The sequence below is a fragment of the Limulus polyphemus genome, unplaced genomic scaffold, assembly GCF_000517525.1.
Source record: "Limulus polyphemus unplaced genomic scaffold, Limulus_polyphemus-2.1.2 Scaffold22, whole genome shotgun sequence".
Classification (NCBI taxonomy): domain Eukaryota; kingdom Metazoa; phylum Arthropoda; class Merostomata; order Xiphosura; family Limulidae; genus Limulus; species Limulus polyphemus.
In genome coordinates this window covers 1664003-1682548 of record NW_013665632.1, presented here as the reverse complement: position 1 = coordinate 1682548, position 18546 = coordinate 1664003, and the positions used below count along the sequence as shown (strand labels likewise).

Below are 18546 nucleotides of genomic sequence, written 5' to 3'. Positions count from 1 at the left end.
AAATCATTAAATTAGATTTTGTAAAATGATAGTTTGATCTTGGAAATCGTGGATTTTTTTTCTCCCATTGAAGCCTATGTGAACCATAGTGTATGTAAAATTATGTATATATATATATATATACATAATTCAAATATATATATATATATATATATATATTTGAATATATATATTTAAATAAAAACAGTAATTTAAGATGTAAAAAAAGCCAATAATATTTGGAATGTTGGTTATTCCAAAACACGTATCTCTGTGAGGTATCATATAATTCCTCTAGTTATGAAGAGTTATATTTATATAAATAGAACTGAACACCCACATCAGCTGCATGTTTTAGTGCAGTTGTGAGTTTGTGTGAGATTTAAGAAATTATGATTGGGTATTATTATACATGTTTTTTTTACCTGTTGTTTTTTAGAGAATCATGGCAGAGGCAAGAAGTGCTGTGGCAGAATTGCGAGTGAAAGAGATTGAAGAAGGTCACAACTCAACAAAAGATATTATTCGTGCATGGAGAAAAGCTCTTGTTCGCCGTTTCTACAGAACACGGTAAGCCTTAAACAAGATTTCAGTTCCTTTGTCCTAAGGAAGTAACATCATCTTTGATAAAAATGTAAAAGTTTTATTGAGATTTTACATATTGCATAATGTATTTTTAGAACATATGATTATTATTTTTTAAGTGTCGTGTCAGGTATCTTCATTAAATTTTTAAGCCATCCATTTATGTTTACTTTCCAAAATTAATTCAAAAATATTGTGAAACCCAAGGCACTTATTGTATCAGTGAAAAGCCTCAAGAAAGAGAAGTTACCACTAATTTCAAATTGCTAAATATAACACAACAGTCGGTCTTTATGAGAATTTTGAACTCTTTGATAAAAATTACTGGGTGATATGATTGTGGAACACCATGAAATGCAAAAGCCTTTTAAAAGTTATAGGTGTAATTGTAGTTGGCATGTTTTTAAAAAATGTTATGTATAATGATCATAAATGATTATGAAAAATAAAAACACATTCAGAAAGTAAAATCAGAGACTGTAATTCTAATTGAACTATTTTCACATAGATGTTGAGGTCTTAATCTGGTCATTTCTTTTTAAGCATAGTCTATGATATTTGCCAAAGCTAAATATTGTAAATGATTGAACAATATTTAATCTATTTGATAAGTAATTAAATAGATTAAAATATTGAGCCTAACATGCATGTATCTAGAGATGCTTTGATATTACAAATGTAGAGCCTTTGAAACAACAAATAAAGCAATGTACTGATGTCAATCAACAGTAGAAAAAGAAGATAATTTCTGATATGATATTTTACCTCTTCTCACAAAAAGCTTTTTCAATTAGTACTGCCCTCTATCAGCACAAAGTTTTTGCTCGCCACTAACCTTTTTAACTCCTGCTTTTTTTTGTATGTCTACATGTAAATGATCATGCAGTATCACACTACAAATAGGAGTGTGATGCTACTCCCATCATAACTTGTGCCCCATCTAATAATGCACTTGTTAAGCACTTCTCTATTGTCAGTCTTACTGTTAAGACATGTTTGTAATCATTGTCTTTCATGCAATATTGTTTTTTAGATCAATTTTTTTTTATAGTTACTTTGTGTTTCTTTAGTTGGAGTTTATACTTTGAAAAGTATGCACTCATAGTTTCAAGTACTTACAACTGCTACTACTGTTCCTACTCAGGCGGGATTACCTACCATGTTTTCAGGATCGGGCTCACAGTTATTGGCTGATGACATCACTTCTATGATTTGTAAAGAATTGTCTCATTTTATTCAACAGTCACCACCACCTGAGGAGTATCCTGTCTTGCCTGCACCTGGTATGTCTGAGAGGGAGGACGAGAACTTGGATAGCCTTTCCCTTCCAGATAATCTTTCTCAGTCACTGAACAGGCTTCCTTCCCCCTTTTTTGAATTTATAATTCAGGTATGATCAATTTTGTCTTTATCTCCTGTTTCCTATTAGTCTACCCCTACCCTCCTTGGTGACGAAGCTTTGGGTAAATATCTGGTTTTTGCACCATCACCAGATATTGGAGTTCATACTAGTTATTTTGGGGAACAATTGAGGTCAGAATTCAGTATGCCTTATCCCCCATTTTCATCAGATGATCATGTTTTTGCATTTCATCATGCCAACTAACCCTTTTTAGACTCGCAATGTTTGGAAAATGTTATTCCTTTGTGGGGTTCGGACCCAAATACCTCAGTTTCTGTTTTGCAACCTCAGTTTTTCCATCTTTGTCTTACAATGTCTACTATTCTCTGTGCACTATCCTCCCTTCATCTTTTGGCGGAAGCTATTCATTGGTCTTTTGAGGATTTTTCTGAGGTATCTCGTAAGCTTTTCTTTGCTGCCATGGCTCACCTCTCCTCTTCTGCTCTGGATTTACAGATGTGGTTGATATGCTGTTGGGATCTTTTGGATTGGGATGCTCTGTTGTCCAGAGTTAATTTACCTGCTTCTTCCATATGGAATTTACACATGGTACCGTTTTTATAGGAAGAAGTTTTTGGGGGTCTTCTTGACAGTTTGGAGTTTAGGGTTGAATCAGCTCATTTATATCATTCCATTTCTTCTTTGGCTTCTTGTTTGTCCCAACCTCCTGTTTTTGTATCGGTTCATGCCCCTCTCCTTCTACCCCTTTGCTAGTCCCAGATGCTCATTCTTCAACTTTTTGCAATTGCTTGGTTGTCCATCGTCATCTTCAGGGCACTCAGTGTCAGTGACATGGTACTCTGGTTGGGGTTGATGATGGCTAGGCTATTTCACTTTGCCCATGTTTGGTGGACTTTTATGGTCAATCCATGGGTTTTGAAGGTAGTTTCCCAAGGTTTGACCCTACGTTTTCTGTCTTCTCCATCATTGTCTCCACATCCAATTTCCCTCCCCCTTCCATGGGATGCTGTTTCATGCCAGCATTTGTTGGAGGCAGTTCAGGATTTAATTCAAAAGGATGCCATCAAATGAGGAGATTCTTCTTTTCCGGTATTTTATTCTCGTCTATTTATCATTCCCAAAAGAACATGAGACTGGCACCCAGTGATTTATTTGTCATCTTTGATCTCTTCCTTTTCATTCCCAAGTTCACCACGGAGTTGTACTTAACTCTTCGTTGGGTTTTCACTCCAGGTCTGTGGATGATGAAAGTTGATGTGCCAGATACTTATCTGCATATTCCCATCTTCTCAGCATCTTGACATTTCCTTTGCATTGTTCATCATGGATGAGTTTTTAATTTCCAGGCTCTTCTGTTTGGTCTAGCCTCTGCCCCTTTGTGTTTTGCCAAGTTGTTTGGTCATTTGCTTGACAGCTTTATTCCCAGGGCCTTCATTTTCACTATTACATGGATGATTAACTACTGCTGGCATTCTTGCATGATGACTCTGTCCTCTGTACTTGGTTTCTTCTTTGGGAAGCTGCCTGGGTCAGTTGGCTCATCAAAGTAGAGAAGTCATTCCTCACACCTACTCAGTTTCTGGTTCATCTGGGTGTTGTTTTTCAATTTACTTTTCAGTAGGCCCAGCCTTCTCCACTTCATTGGTTAGATATGGAACAGCTAGTTTACAAGGTCTCCTTCTGCATGATAGGTGCTATTTCTTTTGGGGATGTAGGCCTCTCTTGAGGTGCTCATTCCCCTAGTTGTGCCCACATGCACCATCTCCAATAGGATGTAATCAACCAATGGAGCTTTGTTTGAGATCTCCTGGAGGCTCCTCTTACCCTTCCCTCTCCCTTACTTAAGGACTTTGCCTGGTGGATGGATCAGACCAATACTTTGCTTTGTCCAGATTGTCACATTTTTACTGATGCTTCCCTTTCCAGGTTGTGGAGAATATGTTGATGGTCTTTAAGTGTTGGGAAGGAGGACTCTTCTAAAATCCACTCTACATATCAATATCTTGGAGCTTCTTGCTATTCAGTAGGCTGTTCTACACTTTTGGCTGTTTCTTTGGAGACAGGTGGTGATGGTGTATTCAAACAGTTTGATGATGGTGTCCTACATCTCCACTCAAGGAGGCATCTGGTTGAGGGACCTTTGTTTTCAGACATTGGATCTTCTGTATTAGACCCATGGCCATCACATTTCTTTGCTGGCATGTTATATTCTGGGTGCTATTAATCTGGTGGCAAATCTGTTATCCCGAACTGACAAGATTCAACCAATGGAGTGGTCTTTGGATCTTATCATTTTTCGGGAGTTGTGTGCTCATTGGGATATTACTAATTTGGATGCCTTTGCATCTTCTCTCAACATCAAACTTCCCCATTTTTGGGTCCCTGTTCCTTATCTGCAAGTGGATGCTTTCAGCCAGAATTGGATGAACAGTTACCTATGTTTTTCCTCTTATTTGGCTTCTTCTTGTCCTTTCAGTAGTTTATACCCCTCTTTGTTGGATTCTGTTGGCGGCACCATGTTGGCCAGCTCAGATGTGGTTTCCACTTCTACAATGTTTGTTGGTGTCACCACCTGTCCATCTCCCTTTGTCTCCCATGCTGCTTCATCAGTTTCACTCTGGTGTGTGTCATCCTTTCCTTCCCACACTACATCTTCATGCGTGGCCTTTGTCTGGTCTCTCGCCAGGAGGTCCAGACTTTCCAGGCATGTTGCCTCTTTGATTTCCTGTTCTGTTCACCTTTCTTCATTGGTTGTTTACCAGTGTAAGTGGACTACATACTGCTCTTGGTCTCTTGTGCCAGGGTTACTATCCTTCTCTAAGCCCCTGTCACATGAAGCCAAGTGAAAAAGGATGTCAAATGAGGAATGGTAAGATTCAATTTCCTTTGTTGCTGGTTGCTGGATGGCTTTGTCTACCACTTTCTGGTTTATTGAACTTTTGTTAGTATTCCAGTCTCCTGTCCTGTCTGTGTTATTTTGTTCTTTTTTTCCATTCCTCCTCCTCCATGCACTGCCTCACTTCCTGATTTGAACCTCATTGTGGTCTTTCAATCCCTTACTCAGCCTCCATTTGAACATTTATAATATTGTTCTTCATATCACCTGTTGTTGAAGTCACTGTTGCTCTTGTTGTTGGCGTGTGGTCACTGTTGTTCTGATGTTTTTGCGATCAATGTTTACTGTATTTTGTATTATTTTTCCTTTGTTCTTCTTTTTCCTAACCATTTTTTCCTATCCAAGAATTCTGCAGCCTGGCAGGGTAATTCTACTTCCTTTCCCATTTCCCTCCTCTTTATCTCCCATCTTTATGACCACTCAGATCCAAATCACTTTTTATGTCAGGTCAGAGCAATCTGATGGTATCTGACATGCACTGATCCCTTCTGTGATTCCTGTGTACCTTTATTTGTACCTGGAATCCTGCTGTTTCACATGATCTTTCCCTCATACACTTACACGTTGTATTTGTCATGTCCTTCACCTGGTGTATTCTTCCTTTTCTCAGGACAATTGTCATTTTTTTGAGGGTCTGTTTTTATCAAATCCATCAACTGACCGTGTCCCTGCCTGCCCATTACCATTTTCCTTCAGAGGACATCATCAGTGCAGGTAAGTGGACTACCCCACACACCTTTATGTCCCACTACCTCTGTCGTGTCCATTTCCTGCTCTGTGGGTTTTTGCTCACCTCCATTCACCATTTTACACACTTTTGTTTCTTTGTGATTGGTAAGTACTCATTTTCTTTTCATTTATAGGGACTTCTTGTTCAAAAGTTATTAGTATCAAATCTGCTCTGTATATACTGTATGCCTGATAGATGACCATAATGTTAATGCACTTCTTTCCGTAGACCTGATGTATAATTCTAGATGCCACCAGGTGTTGGTTGTTTGACTGTATCCTATCATCATCTATGCATGGATGTTGATAATTCTTACATATCCTGACATACCACAGGTTCATTTTATGCACACCATTGAGATGGGGTGTTCCGTAGGACCAGTCATATATGTCTCATGGTCTTTTGCATCTTAAATATGTTTGTCCGGGACTGTACACTCAGACTTCATGGGTAAAGCAGATAGGGATTACTGCCCATTTCTGATGCTCTGTGGCATTCAGTCTCTTCTTACTGCAGACCTGATGTACAATTCCAGATGCCACCAGGTGTTGGTTGATTGAATCCATCCATGTGGTAGCTCTGCTTTTCAAAATAAGGTATTATGGTCTCCGTTGCACTGTCTCCAGTGCTGCGTGCCTTCAGACTCTCCAATGCATTTGTTCCCCCCTTTTAGTGGAATATGGGAGATGAGTTATTGGTAGAGAAGCTCATCTTCTTTCCCTGTACCCATTTTTGAGGTGAAAGGTAGAGGACCCTCTTCCCACCACAGAAGTGATGTACAGTTCAAGATATCACCAGGTGTTGGTTGAGGTTGAACTCCCAGTTACAGTATGTCATGCCCTAGCCACTCGACACAAAGGGGTCTCCATCATGATGAAAACATTTTGGGGTCCCTCCATGTTTCTGCCTTTTCTTTTTTGGGACAATTTAACATATCTGGCTCGGAAGTGGTTCGGTCTCCCCACAGGTGTGATGTTTCTAAATCCTTTTCCACACCTCAATGTCTTTATTTAGGTGCTTTGTAAGAAAAGGTAAGATTTTGTGTTGGAAGTTAACATTTTCCTAAACTGAAAATGTATTTCTGAATAGATATTTACCTCCTATCACATTTTCCACCTGCCTTCCCCACTTCCAGTGTATTGGTTAACTTTGTCTTTGTTACTGCCTACGAGATCAACTTTTGGTGAATCATTTATCATTTTGACTCTTTTTCTCTGTTTCCGTCCTCCATTGCAGTTTAGATGTTCTGGCTTTTAGCATTTCAGAGGTAAGTCTGCTTAAATGTAATTTTATTTTTCAGAATTAAAATGAATTTCAAAAAAGCTCTTCTAATATACACTCCTGCCCTTTTCACCACAACTGGGAAAATTATGGTTTACCATTATGACTGCAACTAAGAAATGTGGATTATGGTGAGAAAACAGAGCTTATGTATAGTCTCAAACACATGCACAATAAGTCATTTGAAAGGTGGGAGAGTTAAGAACTCTGGTTAAGTTGATACATGCTCAACATTGTGTCAATGACATTTACTATATAAAGTCATGTGATTGTTGACAGAATAAAAACAGACTCAACATGGAAAGGTTTTCAGTGCTTTTGAGGTACATATTTCTTTGAAATTCATTTTACTTTGAAAAATGTAAAAACTCTGTTGAATTGGGTCCTACACATCTATATGGAAGGGGTTGAACAAACCTAAGATTTTAATGTTAGGATGGAATTTAGTCATGTGGAATTACATGCTTACATAACTATAGTGTTACATAAATATTGACTGTTTATGATGCTTGTAGTTCTTTAAAGTGAAAAATTACAGTGTTATCCAGTTTATACTAGTATGAGTATGACATTTTTGTCTAACCTGCAGGCTTAAACTGTCTTTATGTTATAATCCTCTACTTGCACAAATTTTTTCATTGATACCTTTATACAGTTAAAAGTGGTAATTCAACAGTATACTGTGGTGTGTAGTGTTCTGCAGTTACAGTATTTTTATACTTTATATTTATACCAAATCTATCTAACAAGAGTTCTTTCCATGCTTTTTTTGTAATTTTATTCATAGCACATGTAAGCTACAAAGATCACCCCTTTCTTAACCATTGTATAGAAAATATTTGTACCTGCTTTAGATAGTATTAAATCTTATTTCATTTTGTTCAGTAATGTAGAAGAATTCACTTCTTATTCCTAACTAATTACCTTTTTTTTACTTAAATAATGAAGTTTTGGTTGCATGACCAATCAACAGTTAAAACAGGTAATGTTGTTAATTACGTAAGTAATCAACAAGACTTTGTTGCAGGAACAAGCAACAATCAAATCAGATGTCACTGTTACATGTATATGCATTCAGATATACTGATGTCAAATAGAGAAGTATTAAGTAGCCAAATACTGTACAACAGGTTCTAAAAATGTTAATCAGAAAGTAAAATAAACACAGAAAAGGAAAACAAACAAAAATTATTTTATTTATACGTGCTAGGACAGAATGAAACCATATCACAAGATAAAGACAGGAATATTATGCATATTTAATGGAATTAAACCCTCTAACTCATACTGACTTGTATATATTTCTGTACCACTTCTTGAAATGAATATGATCCCACTCCAGGAAGACATGATAGAGAAACAGGACAAAGCAAGTATAAACATTACACAATAATCATTGTGGTATATAAACTTTGTGTAAGTTAGAGGATTAATGTATTGTTACTACATCTGAACATTCAAATTAAAAACTTGTTTAAAAATGTTTGTTAAAAACTCTTTAAACAATATTTAAAATATTGTGTACTTTAAATTTTTATTTAAATTGAGTTTTTTAATTAAAATTTGTTCATTCAGTTTACAGTAATATTACTTGTGTTCTCTATGTAAAGTATACTATATTATTAATTTATTGTTATTTTCATTAACAGTAGTGGTCATAGTAGTTATTATATTAAATGTCATTACTTTTATTTTGATTTATTGTTAATTATTATAAAGATGGTTTTGTACTCTTAGCTCAAAATATGTAATTAAGATTAACCTAAATCTCCTAAGCTGACCAAACTTTATGAGATATTATCGCTAATAGCAAGGGTATTGAACTTATTAGATAATCCATTCTAATCTTTATAAATAGAAGCTTAATAATAGTATATTTAATTAGCTATAATGATCTCCAGGATGATTTTGAGTTTCACTCAAACTAAATAATTTACTCTGATCAGAAGTTATTATTATTTCCTGACTGCATGCAAAAAATTTGGAAGAAAATTCAAAAACATTAACTAGAATATGGCAATATAAAGATCTATATACATATTTTCTTTATTTGGTTTGTAAGTGGGAAACATAGAGGCATAGGTTACATATGTAACCAAAAAACATGGCTCCAGGAAGAAGCAACAGTCAAACTGGATATGATTGTGAATTGCATGTACTATACATTATTTAAGCAGATATAACAGTAACACATGAATGTCCATAACTAAGCTGATATTGGATATTTTATACATGAATATGTACATTTGTATTTCTTCATATATCTCATAAGCAGTTTTAAAATAATCAGACGGTAGTGAAAAGCTAATGAAACATCATTTTTAATGTTGGCTGTCAGCCAGATAGTTTTATTATGCACTAGCTGGAGTACCCATTTGTTGGACAGGTGAAATACAAGCTCGTTTGTAATAAAGAATAGGAAATTATGTTTCTATTATTATTTTCTTAACATAATAAACATTAAAAATGCAATAAAAATACATAAATGTACCAGTACTAAAAATAAAGACATACTGTTTTCAAGAATTCTAACAATAGTGGTTGCATAGTTAATTCTGATGCTGATGGATATACAACATTGGTAGTTTTTTTCCCCATGGCCTTGCTCATGTCACCCTGCATCAAGTTTGGTGCTTGTTTATATTCCAAATTAAATTCCTATCAAGTAAACTTATTTGTAGAATCACATTATCATTATTTTTCTTTTGCATTAACTGTCAAGTAGGAAAATGGTTTTCCATATGTTTAACTATTGAATTCAGCAAACAAATTTCAGAAAATCTTTATGCAGTATTATTATGCTTAGTCTAGTACTGTAGTTAACTAGTATCAGGATAAAATGTTTTGTTTACCTGTATATTTTGCAATAGCTTGTTAGTTTGCCATTACAGTTTACAAACCTCTATTACAAGTACATGTATTTCTTCTAGTGTGTGGTAAATAAGTGAAGGAACTAATAATAAAATATATATCTGTTTCAGATAATTTATACAGTAAATGTAAGAATAAGTCATCAATTGGCATATTATTAAAAGAAATGCAGAGGCTTGTGTAAACTTATTTGTACAAGCTGTTTGGTTTTATATATATATATATATATGTGTGTGTGTGTAAACACATATACGTGTATGTATACATGTACACATATGCACAGTTGTACCAACTATATGTATATTTGTATATTCTTTTGCTATTAAGTAGTGCAGAGCTTATGTATTACACAGTTGTTCTACAAAATGTCTGTTTGTACCAGAATTTGCCTAAGTAGATAAAGATTTTCAGTTTAATTTGATATTAAAATGAGGGCAAATTATAAATGTACTTATACACCGTTTCTGTATAAAATTGAGAGACTGTTATGTGCCACTAGATGTTCATTTACTAACAAGATTTACTTTTGTGAGATTTTATTATTCTGTAGCTGATAACTCCTATTTATATTTATTGCATAATGTACCTATGACCTTGGATCTGTACATGTAGTTGAAAAGCTTGTGTTGACTTTTTTCTTGCCCTGAAGGTATTATAAACCTATTATAGGAGTTGGAATGCCAGCTTCATGAAGTAACTTTTCCTTGCTGTATTAAAGGAAAGAATTAGCATATATACTTTTTCTCTCTGACACACATGTTAGTAAAGGAAAATCAAGCAAAGGGTATAATATCATGAATGACTTCAATATGTGGTGCAATCCAACTAAAAATTTAATTTCAAACCCTCCTTAAGTAGTAATGCAAAAAAAAGAGCATTAAAGAGACAAAAGAAAACTGAGTTAGAAGAACAGAAAGTAAAAAACTGGTCCTTAAAGGTGCTGAAGATGTATGAATATTAGCTTTTCATAAAACAATTCCTTACTCTTTTAAGAACTGAAAAGTCTGTAACTTCTATCACCATATTTTCATAAAGGTTAACATGCTAAAGTTCAAATTTTTTAGAACCATCAATGTATAAGAAAAAGATAAAATATTGTGTATGCAGTGGTCCAAATAAGACTTAAACTAGCTGCCAGTATTATAGTATCTTGATAGATAGCCAGTGCTCAGTAATGATCTGGACCATATGATGCAATAAAATAATATAAAAATAGTAATAATAATTCTTTTTTTTTTTGTTGCTTAAAAGTTTTCTCACTAACTTATAATTCATGAGTTACAAACAGACATAACTTAAAATGAATTGTTCTAAGTTTGTAATGCTTTGTATAAAACTTCATAAATGTTGATTTTCTCTTCATTTGCGTTTGCTACTTGCTTTTCAATTTTATTTTTACGGAACTATTCATGCATAGATTGAGGCCCGGCATGGCCAGGTGGTTAGGACGCTTGACTCGCAATCTGCTGGTCGCGAGTTTGAATCCTCGTCACACCAAACATGCTCGCCCTTTCAGCCGTGGGGGTGTTATAATGTGATGGTCAATCCCACTATTCATTGGTAAAAGAGTAGCCCAAGAGCTGGCGGTGGGTGGTGATGACTAGCTGCCATCCCTCTTGTCTTACACTGCTAAATTAGGGACAGCTAATGCAGATAGCCCTCATGTAGCTTTGCGTGAAATTCAAAACAAACAATCATGCATAGATTGAGAGAGTATAATAATTAATTTCTGTAATTAAGTATCATGTAAGAACTTCATAGATAAGTAATGTATTTTATATTCCCTCTTTATATAATTTTGATTATCTTGTGTAAATTCATATTCAGAATTTAAGAGTTTGTAATGTTGTGAATGAAGAGAATCTTATTGAATAAGCATCATTGTCACTTTGTGTTTTGTGAAACTTTTTATATGGTTGAATTCATTGGATACTAGGAATGAAAGAGTAGATTGGTATACTTTACACATTCGAGTGAAACTTGTATGAGGCTTATTATATAAATGGTTTTTATAATGTTATTTTTATAGGCATTTAATGTATCGATAGAGAAAGTCAACAAATACATTATTGAACTTGTGAATGAAATTCCATGTGTTTGTAAAATTTTAGTATCTATGATACAATTGAAAGTATTTTTAGCAAATTTGAGTTATTTTTTAATAAAAAATGTTTTTTAAAAAGTAATCCAGAAAACAATACATACATACATAATTAAATGTCTTTATATGCCAGTGTCAAATTTTTAGTCATTTTCAATGAAACGTGTTCACAATATCAATATTTAGAATGCAATTTTTTTGTAATTGTAATAATATTTCTAGTTTCTTTAATAATGTTTTTAAACCCATATAAAAACTTAAGTTCTGTTAGCAAGGGTGGTAGTTTTTTGTTTACAGAAAATTTTCATTGAGTTTTGGGGGGAACTATGAAAGATCAATAGGAACATTTCTTATAGACTGTATGTATAAACTGTGCAAAACAGTTTTGTGTAGATTTATAATGTACCACTAGGTGATAACTTAATATCTGTTAATTTTCATTTATTATCCTCTTTTATACCCACATTATCATTCACTGATGCTGGTTTTTTTTTAATGTGCAAGTGTCCTCATTAATAAACCTGTGAAAAAATAACTGACATTATCAGTGGTATGAAGGAAGTTAAATAGGCCTCATGGACAGTGGGTACAGAAAAACTGACATTCTTGGCCAACGTTTTGGCATTGTTTGTAACTCCTGTCTGAATTATTAAAGCAATGGCAAAAAGATTATAAGGTAGATGAACTGCATGTCAAATTATTCTCAGCATGGTTAACTAATCGAAATATTTCAAGTGCCAAGCTACAGTGCCTACAAGTCCGATTAAAACAACTTGGTTAAGAAAAAGTAAAGCAGAAAAATAAAATTCACAAAGCCATTTCTAAAGCAAGATTAAGAGCAATTATAAAATTAATAAAAATCAGCAAGAAACCCATCAGAAAACAAGGCTGTTGTCCTGAATCAAGTGCTGAAGTCCAGAATAATAATGCAAGAGAAAAGCATCTCTGTCGAGGAGTCCACTGTGACTTTGTCAAAAGTGCAAGTGAAAGGTCTGGGACAAGAAATGCTGAGGAAGCAAGGTTACCTTTACTAAAGGCTGGGGATTTACCATCCAGTTGAGCAAAGTCCAAAAAGTGTAAAGAAAACCTCAGTTATGGACTGGATCAAGACTGTCAAATAAAAACATAGGTTACGGATGAAAAGAGACCATTCAGCCCATCTTCTTCCTTTGATTGTTGATCCAAAAATCTCAGTTAAATTGTTTCTTGTATTTGTAGTGCAAGTGTTTAAATATAAACTGCAAAAAAAATTCTGACTGGACCTTTCTTGAAACGTATATTTCCAGTCTTGGCTACTTTGCTCTACTGCCACCTCAGTATGTGTATGGTTATCTCAACCTATATTTCCACATCATGTTAACAGTAATAACATACTGTCTGATGTTTTTAACAATCCAAGTTCTCATTTTAAGAATTTAGTATTTATTCAAAACTGATAGGGCATTATTTAATATTTAACTCAAACCCAAATTTTGAAAATAGAATATATATATATATATATATATATAAATAGGTGGTTTTTAATAGTCTTAGGATGGTATAATAAATTGTAGAAAAATGTTCTGTCTTAATACAATTTTCAGGTTGAGAAAAGTAACAAAGTAAACAAAATATTTTTCTGCCAATTTTTGCATCTAAAAGAAATATAATTGTGCATTTATTAGTTTGAACATTTGTTTGTGTGTATATAAAGCATATGTATGTGCATATTCCAGGAATTCTATTCACAATGGTATGTGGCCAACATCTATATCTAACCTCATCCTAGCAGTTGTTATTTTTCTTCTTTTATTACTTTGTGAACCAGACTTTACATCATCTCTCAACATGTGGCTCTGGCAAGTAGACTTACTTTTACACCTTCCAAGAGGTATGTTTAATGGTTAAGCTGATCTTGAATTTAGACATTAAATGTTTTTTTTTACTAAAGAAATAAAATTTTTTATAATTTGATTTTAGAAATGTTTACTCACTTCCTCACAATAAAGAACTATTACCTTGCACCAGTGCAGTGAAAGATTTTTACACGTGCCACAAGTCTTGAATGAAGCTTGCTTCTATACATATTAATATGTATTGCAAAAGTCTTTGATTTAATCACCATATTACTACAGCTTTCCACCAGTAGAGGAGTGAAAGATTTTCTGTGCACAGTAATCCTCATGAGCACTAGCATTTGAACCAAGGGACAAATTAAAGACACTGGAAGTAGAGCAGAAAGGTGGGAGGTTTTAGAGAGATGTATCTATCTGAAATACATTTTTAGGTAAGAACTTTAGAAACATTTACTCACCCTATGCACAATAAAGAGTTAGAATCCCACATTGAAAATAATGGAGGGGCTGGAGCAGATAAAAGAAATTGCAAAGAATTTACCAGTCATTTGAGCAAAGTCCTGAAAGCCAAAGACAACCTCAGTTATGGATTGGATCAAGACTGGCAAATAATAACATAGAAAGGTGCTCACATTTGTTGCAGATTTTTGGAATGAGAAGTATTGCCTGTGAGGCATTACTAGCCACTTGATGGGTTCCATCATCTCTAGTGTGTGAGACATAATAATGATGATGAGGGAGCTATAAAAAGAATTAATTCTCACTTTACTTGACTTTACTGGGAAGATTGGAGAATGACAACTGGAGGGAACCAAAGTAATGAGAGACAAATGAGTTAGGGATCATCCACTTTTCTGCCTGTAAGTTCTCATGAAAAGTTCATTGACAGTGTGAGGCAAGAGGAGCTACGAGATAATGAACATGATGGGAGGTCATCTGATAAAATTGACAGGCATCCCCTCTCATGGAAAAACAAAGAAACCAAATGAGTTGATGAATCCGATCAGTAAAAGTGGAAGGTGATAAGCTACGAGAAGAAAAGAGATTCTATTGAAAGAAAATACAATGACAAGCATCACATACGAGAGCAGAACAACACTAAACTGCCTTAATATTGTACAAAAAACAGTCTTGGTCAGAATAATTGTTGTAAATTATAGAAAGCACTCGCGTATCTTCCTTAGGGGGAAAGGAGTGTTCCCTGTGGTAAATATTGCAAGAAGCTTCTAAGGCAAAAAAGTGATAGCAATGGCTCACATAAGCAAGGGGAAGAAAATATGTCTATAACATACGATTAAAAGAATAGAGACTAGGTGCTGAGGGGAGTTGTAAAGGCAGCAATGATAGGACTCTCATAGTGGGAGCAACTCCACTGAAAACACCAGAGAAATGACAGAGAAAGACCAGTTTGTGGGAAGAATGTGGTCTATGCAAGATAGTTGATCCAACATGTGGTTATGGGCCCAAAACAGAAAGTCTAGAGGAAGGACGACAGAAGTCCTAAGAGCAAGTACTTTCATCTACTGAAAGATGAGAGAAAGATGATGGTAAGCCTGCTGAGCAGTCAACTTTATAAAAATGTAAGTATATAGAAACTGCTCCTGAAAACCAGACCCTGGAAGTGCATCAGTTGTCTTGAATTGTACCCCACCTGAACAGAGGCATTAGTGAGAAGCTTTGTTTGTAGGTTTAGTTGTCGACAAGCACAAAGCAACACAAAATGGCACCTGTGCTGCAGTCATCACAGGTATGGAAATCAGCATATGTGAGTGTTATAAACCGTTAGACTTAGTACTGAGCCCTAAGGGCTCCAAACAGATATAAGTTTGGGTGAGGTGGGGTAAGAGGAATGTCTAGGATTGTGTAGGATTGAGTGAGTCACCAAGCAGTGAGAGAGGAAAAGAAAACAGAAGAATACTTGTAGAGGTGGGAGCATTGTTCATGGCCAATAGTGTCTGCAAAACTCTTCATGGCAGTAGTGCAAGGTAATAGCTTTTTGTTGTGCAGAGAGGTAAGTATTTATCTGAAATACATTTTTCAGGTAATGAAAATGTTAACTTTGTACAAAGGTAAAAGTACTTTGATTTTATGATAGAAGTATTTTGAAGTGGCATTCATTCTGCACTTTGTACATAGGAATATATGCACATCTTAACATTCTTGGTTTCATAAGGTCTTAAAATAATATACTACACACATCATAGTTTATTTTTGTTTGACCACAGGATAGTCCTTTCTGCTGCAAAATGTATACAGTCTATATATGGTTTCAAAATAAAATAATTGTCTTTTAGTACTCCATCCAGAATGCAGATCTAAATCATATATACATTTGGAACCATTTGGAGATATTAACTGGTAAGCTTAGACAGCTTACTATTTGTTTTCAACTGTTAAAGCTTTTGAAACAGTGACGGAGACAAGTGCCACAAATACTTGTTGAAACCCAGTTGAGATCATTACTTGCAGAAAAACTGCTATTATCAGTGTGGCCCAGTGCTTAGTGGAGCAAGTTATAGATCTGAGTTTCAGTGGTTTACATTCCATTACATATATTAGAGCCATGGATGTGTTATAAGAGTGACAGTTAAATCCCACTTTTCAGTCTGATAAGAGTAAACCAAGAGTTGGCAATGAGTGGTGTTGATTTTCTGCCTCCCCTCCAGTCTGTCACTTCAACATTGGGGATGGCTAGAACAGATAACCTTCATGTATCTTTGTGCAAAATTCCACAAATAAACACAATTTGCATCCTCCCACCTCCATTACTGTGGAAAAACTTGTGTTTTATTAACTGATTTATGCCGTAATCACAATTACATTTGAATACAAATACATCTAACTGTTAGGTGTGTGTTTGGCAAAAATAATATTATTGAACTCATCTGTAAATCACGTTTATTCATGTATCTTTAAATATGCACACACACAAAGTATGTTTTCACTTATTGCCAAATTATATATATATATATATATATGTGTGTGTGTGTATGTATATATATACTTCAACATACTAATGACTTTACAAAACAGTTTTGTTTATCTTCCATTGATATGGAACACAAGTTAATTAAAATGAGGTACATTAATTATCATAAAAAAATTCTAAAAATGAATTTAAAAATTTATAACTTTTTGTGAGTAAGATAATCTATATTACAATATGCAGTTCATTGTCACGCATTATGACATTTAATGAAAATGTATTCCAATTTGTGTAATAGTTTTATTAAGAAATTCCAAAAGGGTGTCTGTTAATCTATAAATAGAAAACTTTTTTGCATAAGTTATGTGTCTTAGAAATCAACAAAAATCATTGTTTTTTTTCTTTTATATACACGTAATTAAAAAAAAAATCTAACAAAACAATATAAACACAAATCTTTGTAAAATACCCACAGATTTTTATAATGGTTTGTAATTGTGAGCTAAATTGCATGTATCTTTGTTATAAAATTGTTATTCTTCCTAGCTGAGATGGGCTTAGTCTGCCTTGAGGGCAAAATTCTACCATTGAACTAAAAATACTGTAGAAAATCAACTTTTAGTCATATATTTTCATCCATTAAGAAAATGCTTTAGTGATTTTGTATCAGCCCTGATGAAGGCACAAAGGCAAAATATAGGTTGAATTTAAGTTTTTTTTTTAATTATCTGGAAAGGAAAGGTTGTTTTTCTAACTTTATTGTCAAAAGTATGTTAGATTGGAAAGTTATTCAAGAAAAATATTTATTTAATTCTATACATAAAATCTAAAATATTTCAAATTTTGATTTTGGATTTATTTTAACTCGCTAGATAAGAATTTCCTGAATTTTTATGAACATAATATGGCACTCATAACTCCCCCTTGGAGGACATTTGAAATGAAATAGAACTAATTTGTCCTAATAACATGAATAAAAGTGTATCAATCTGTAGCCAATCACTGTTTCTCAACCTTGATTTTTGTGGTGTGATATAATTTTCTATATCTCAACTTCAGAAGTCACAGGCTGCTAACATAAAAACATCTCTTCTTTTTTTTTCCATTATTTACAACTGTAAAAGCTGAATAGGCTTCCATTTCAGCATAGATTTTCACAGAGATTGGAACATTGTGTTAAAAGCTTAGGTTGGTGATATTCTGTTAGTTTACAAACGGGTATTTGTGAATGATATCTGCTACAATTACAGTCCTGATTTTTTTTTAAAAGCTTTCAAAGATCTTCTTTTATCATTTTATACTTCATTTGAACTAAGATGTTGAAATGTGATATGAATTTTGTGTGTGGGTGGAAAAAGATGAGGTACATTTTATTAAATGATTTTTGCATCCCACAATATAAAATTTCATATTGCTGATAAGGACATGGTGTTAGGCCTTGTCAGTGTAACGAAATCTTAAAAACATTCATATTAAGCAGGATAATAATTTAAGTATTTTAAATGAAACTTTTTTCTTGAAACATTTAAACAAGTCGGCTTGCTTATAATTTTGGTAAGGGATGAAAGTTATTTTCATTGTATGAAAACACAGTAAAACTGTAAGCATTGTTTTTTTTTACTCAAAATAAAGATAGAAGTTACAGTTTTATGAAATAAAATTCTTATGCAAAAGTTTTAAAAGACTGTAGGAAGACAAAAATCAATGATTAGATTACATTACAAAGTTAAGCATTTTTTAATTGTTTCTTAAAAGATGTCATGATGAAATTTTCTAAAAGTTTGAGTTTTGTAATTTCATTCCAATATCAGATATAAAAGTAAGATCTTTTATTTGCAAAAGCTGTGTAATTTGTAGAAATTAATTCTGAAGTTACCAATGATTTCATCAAACATTTTGCAATGCAATAAAACAAACCATACAACAGTGCATCAAATTGATGCACTAGATTCTCACAGAGGTAAATAATGAACACAAAC

The 18546-nt window shown here is 33.8% G+C and overlaps 1 protein-coding gene across 1 annotated transcript in view; it reads left to right on the top strand.

Annotated features, from left to right (window-relative positions):
- The window catches only part of LOC106458432 (carnitine O-palmitoyltransferase 1, liver isoform-like), a 98716-nt gene that overhangs the window by 20457 nt on the left and 59713 nt on the right, over window positions 1–18546 (top strand). The window contains exons 2-3 of the mRNA XM_013917948.2: window positions 419–549; window positions 13522–13676. Of these exons, the coding sequence (XP_013773402.1) occupies window positions 425–549; window positions 13522–13676 (280 nt within the window). The 5' untranslated portion in view covers window positions 419–424. The remainder of the gene's footprint in view (window positions 1–418; window positions 550–13521; window positions 13677–18546) is intronic.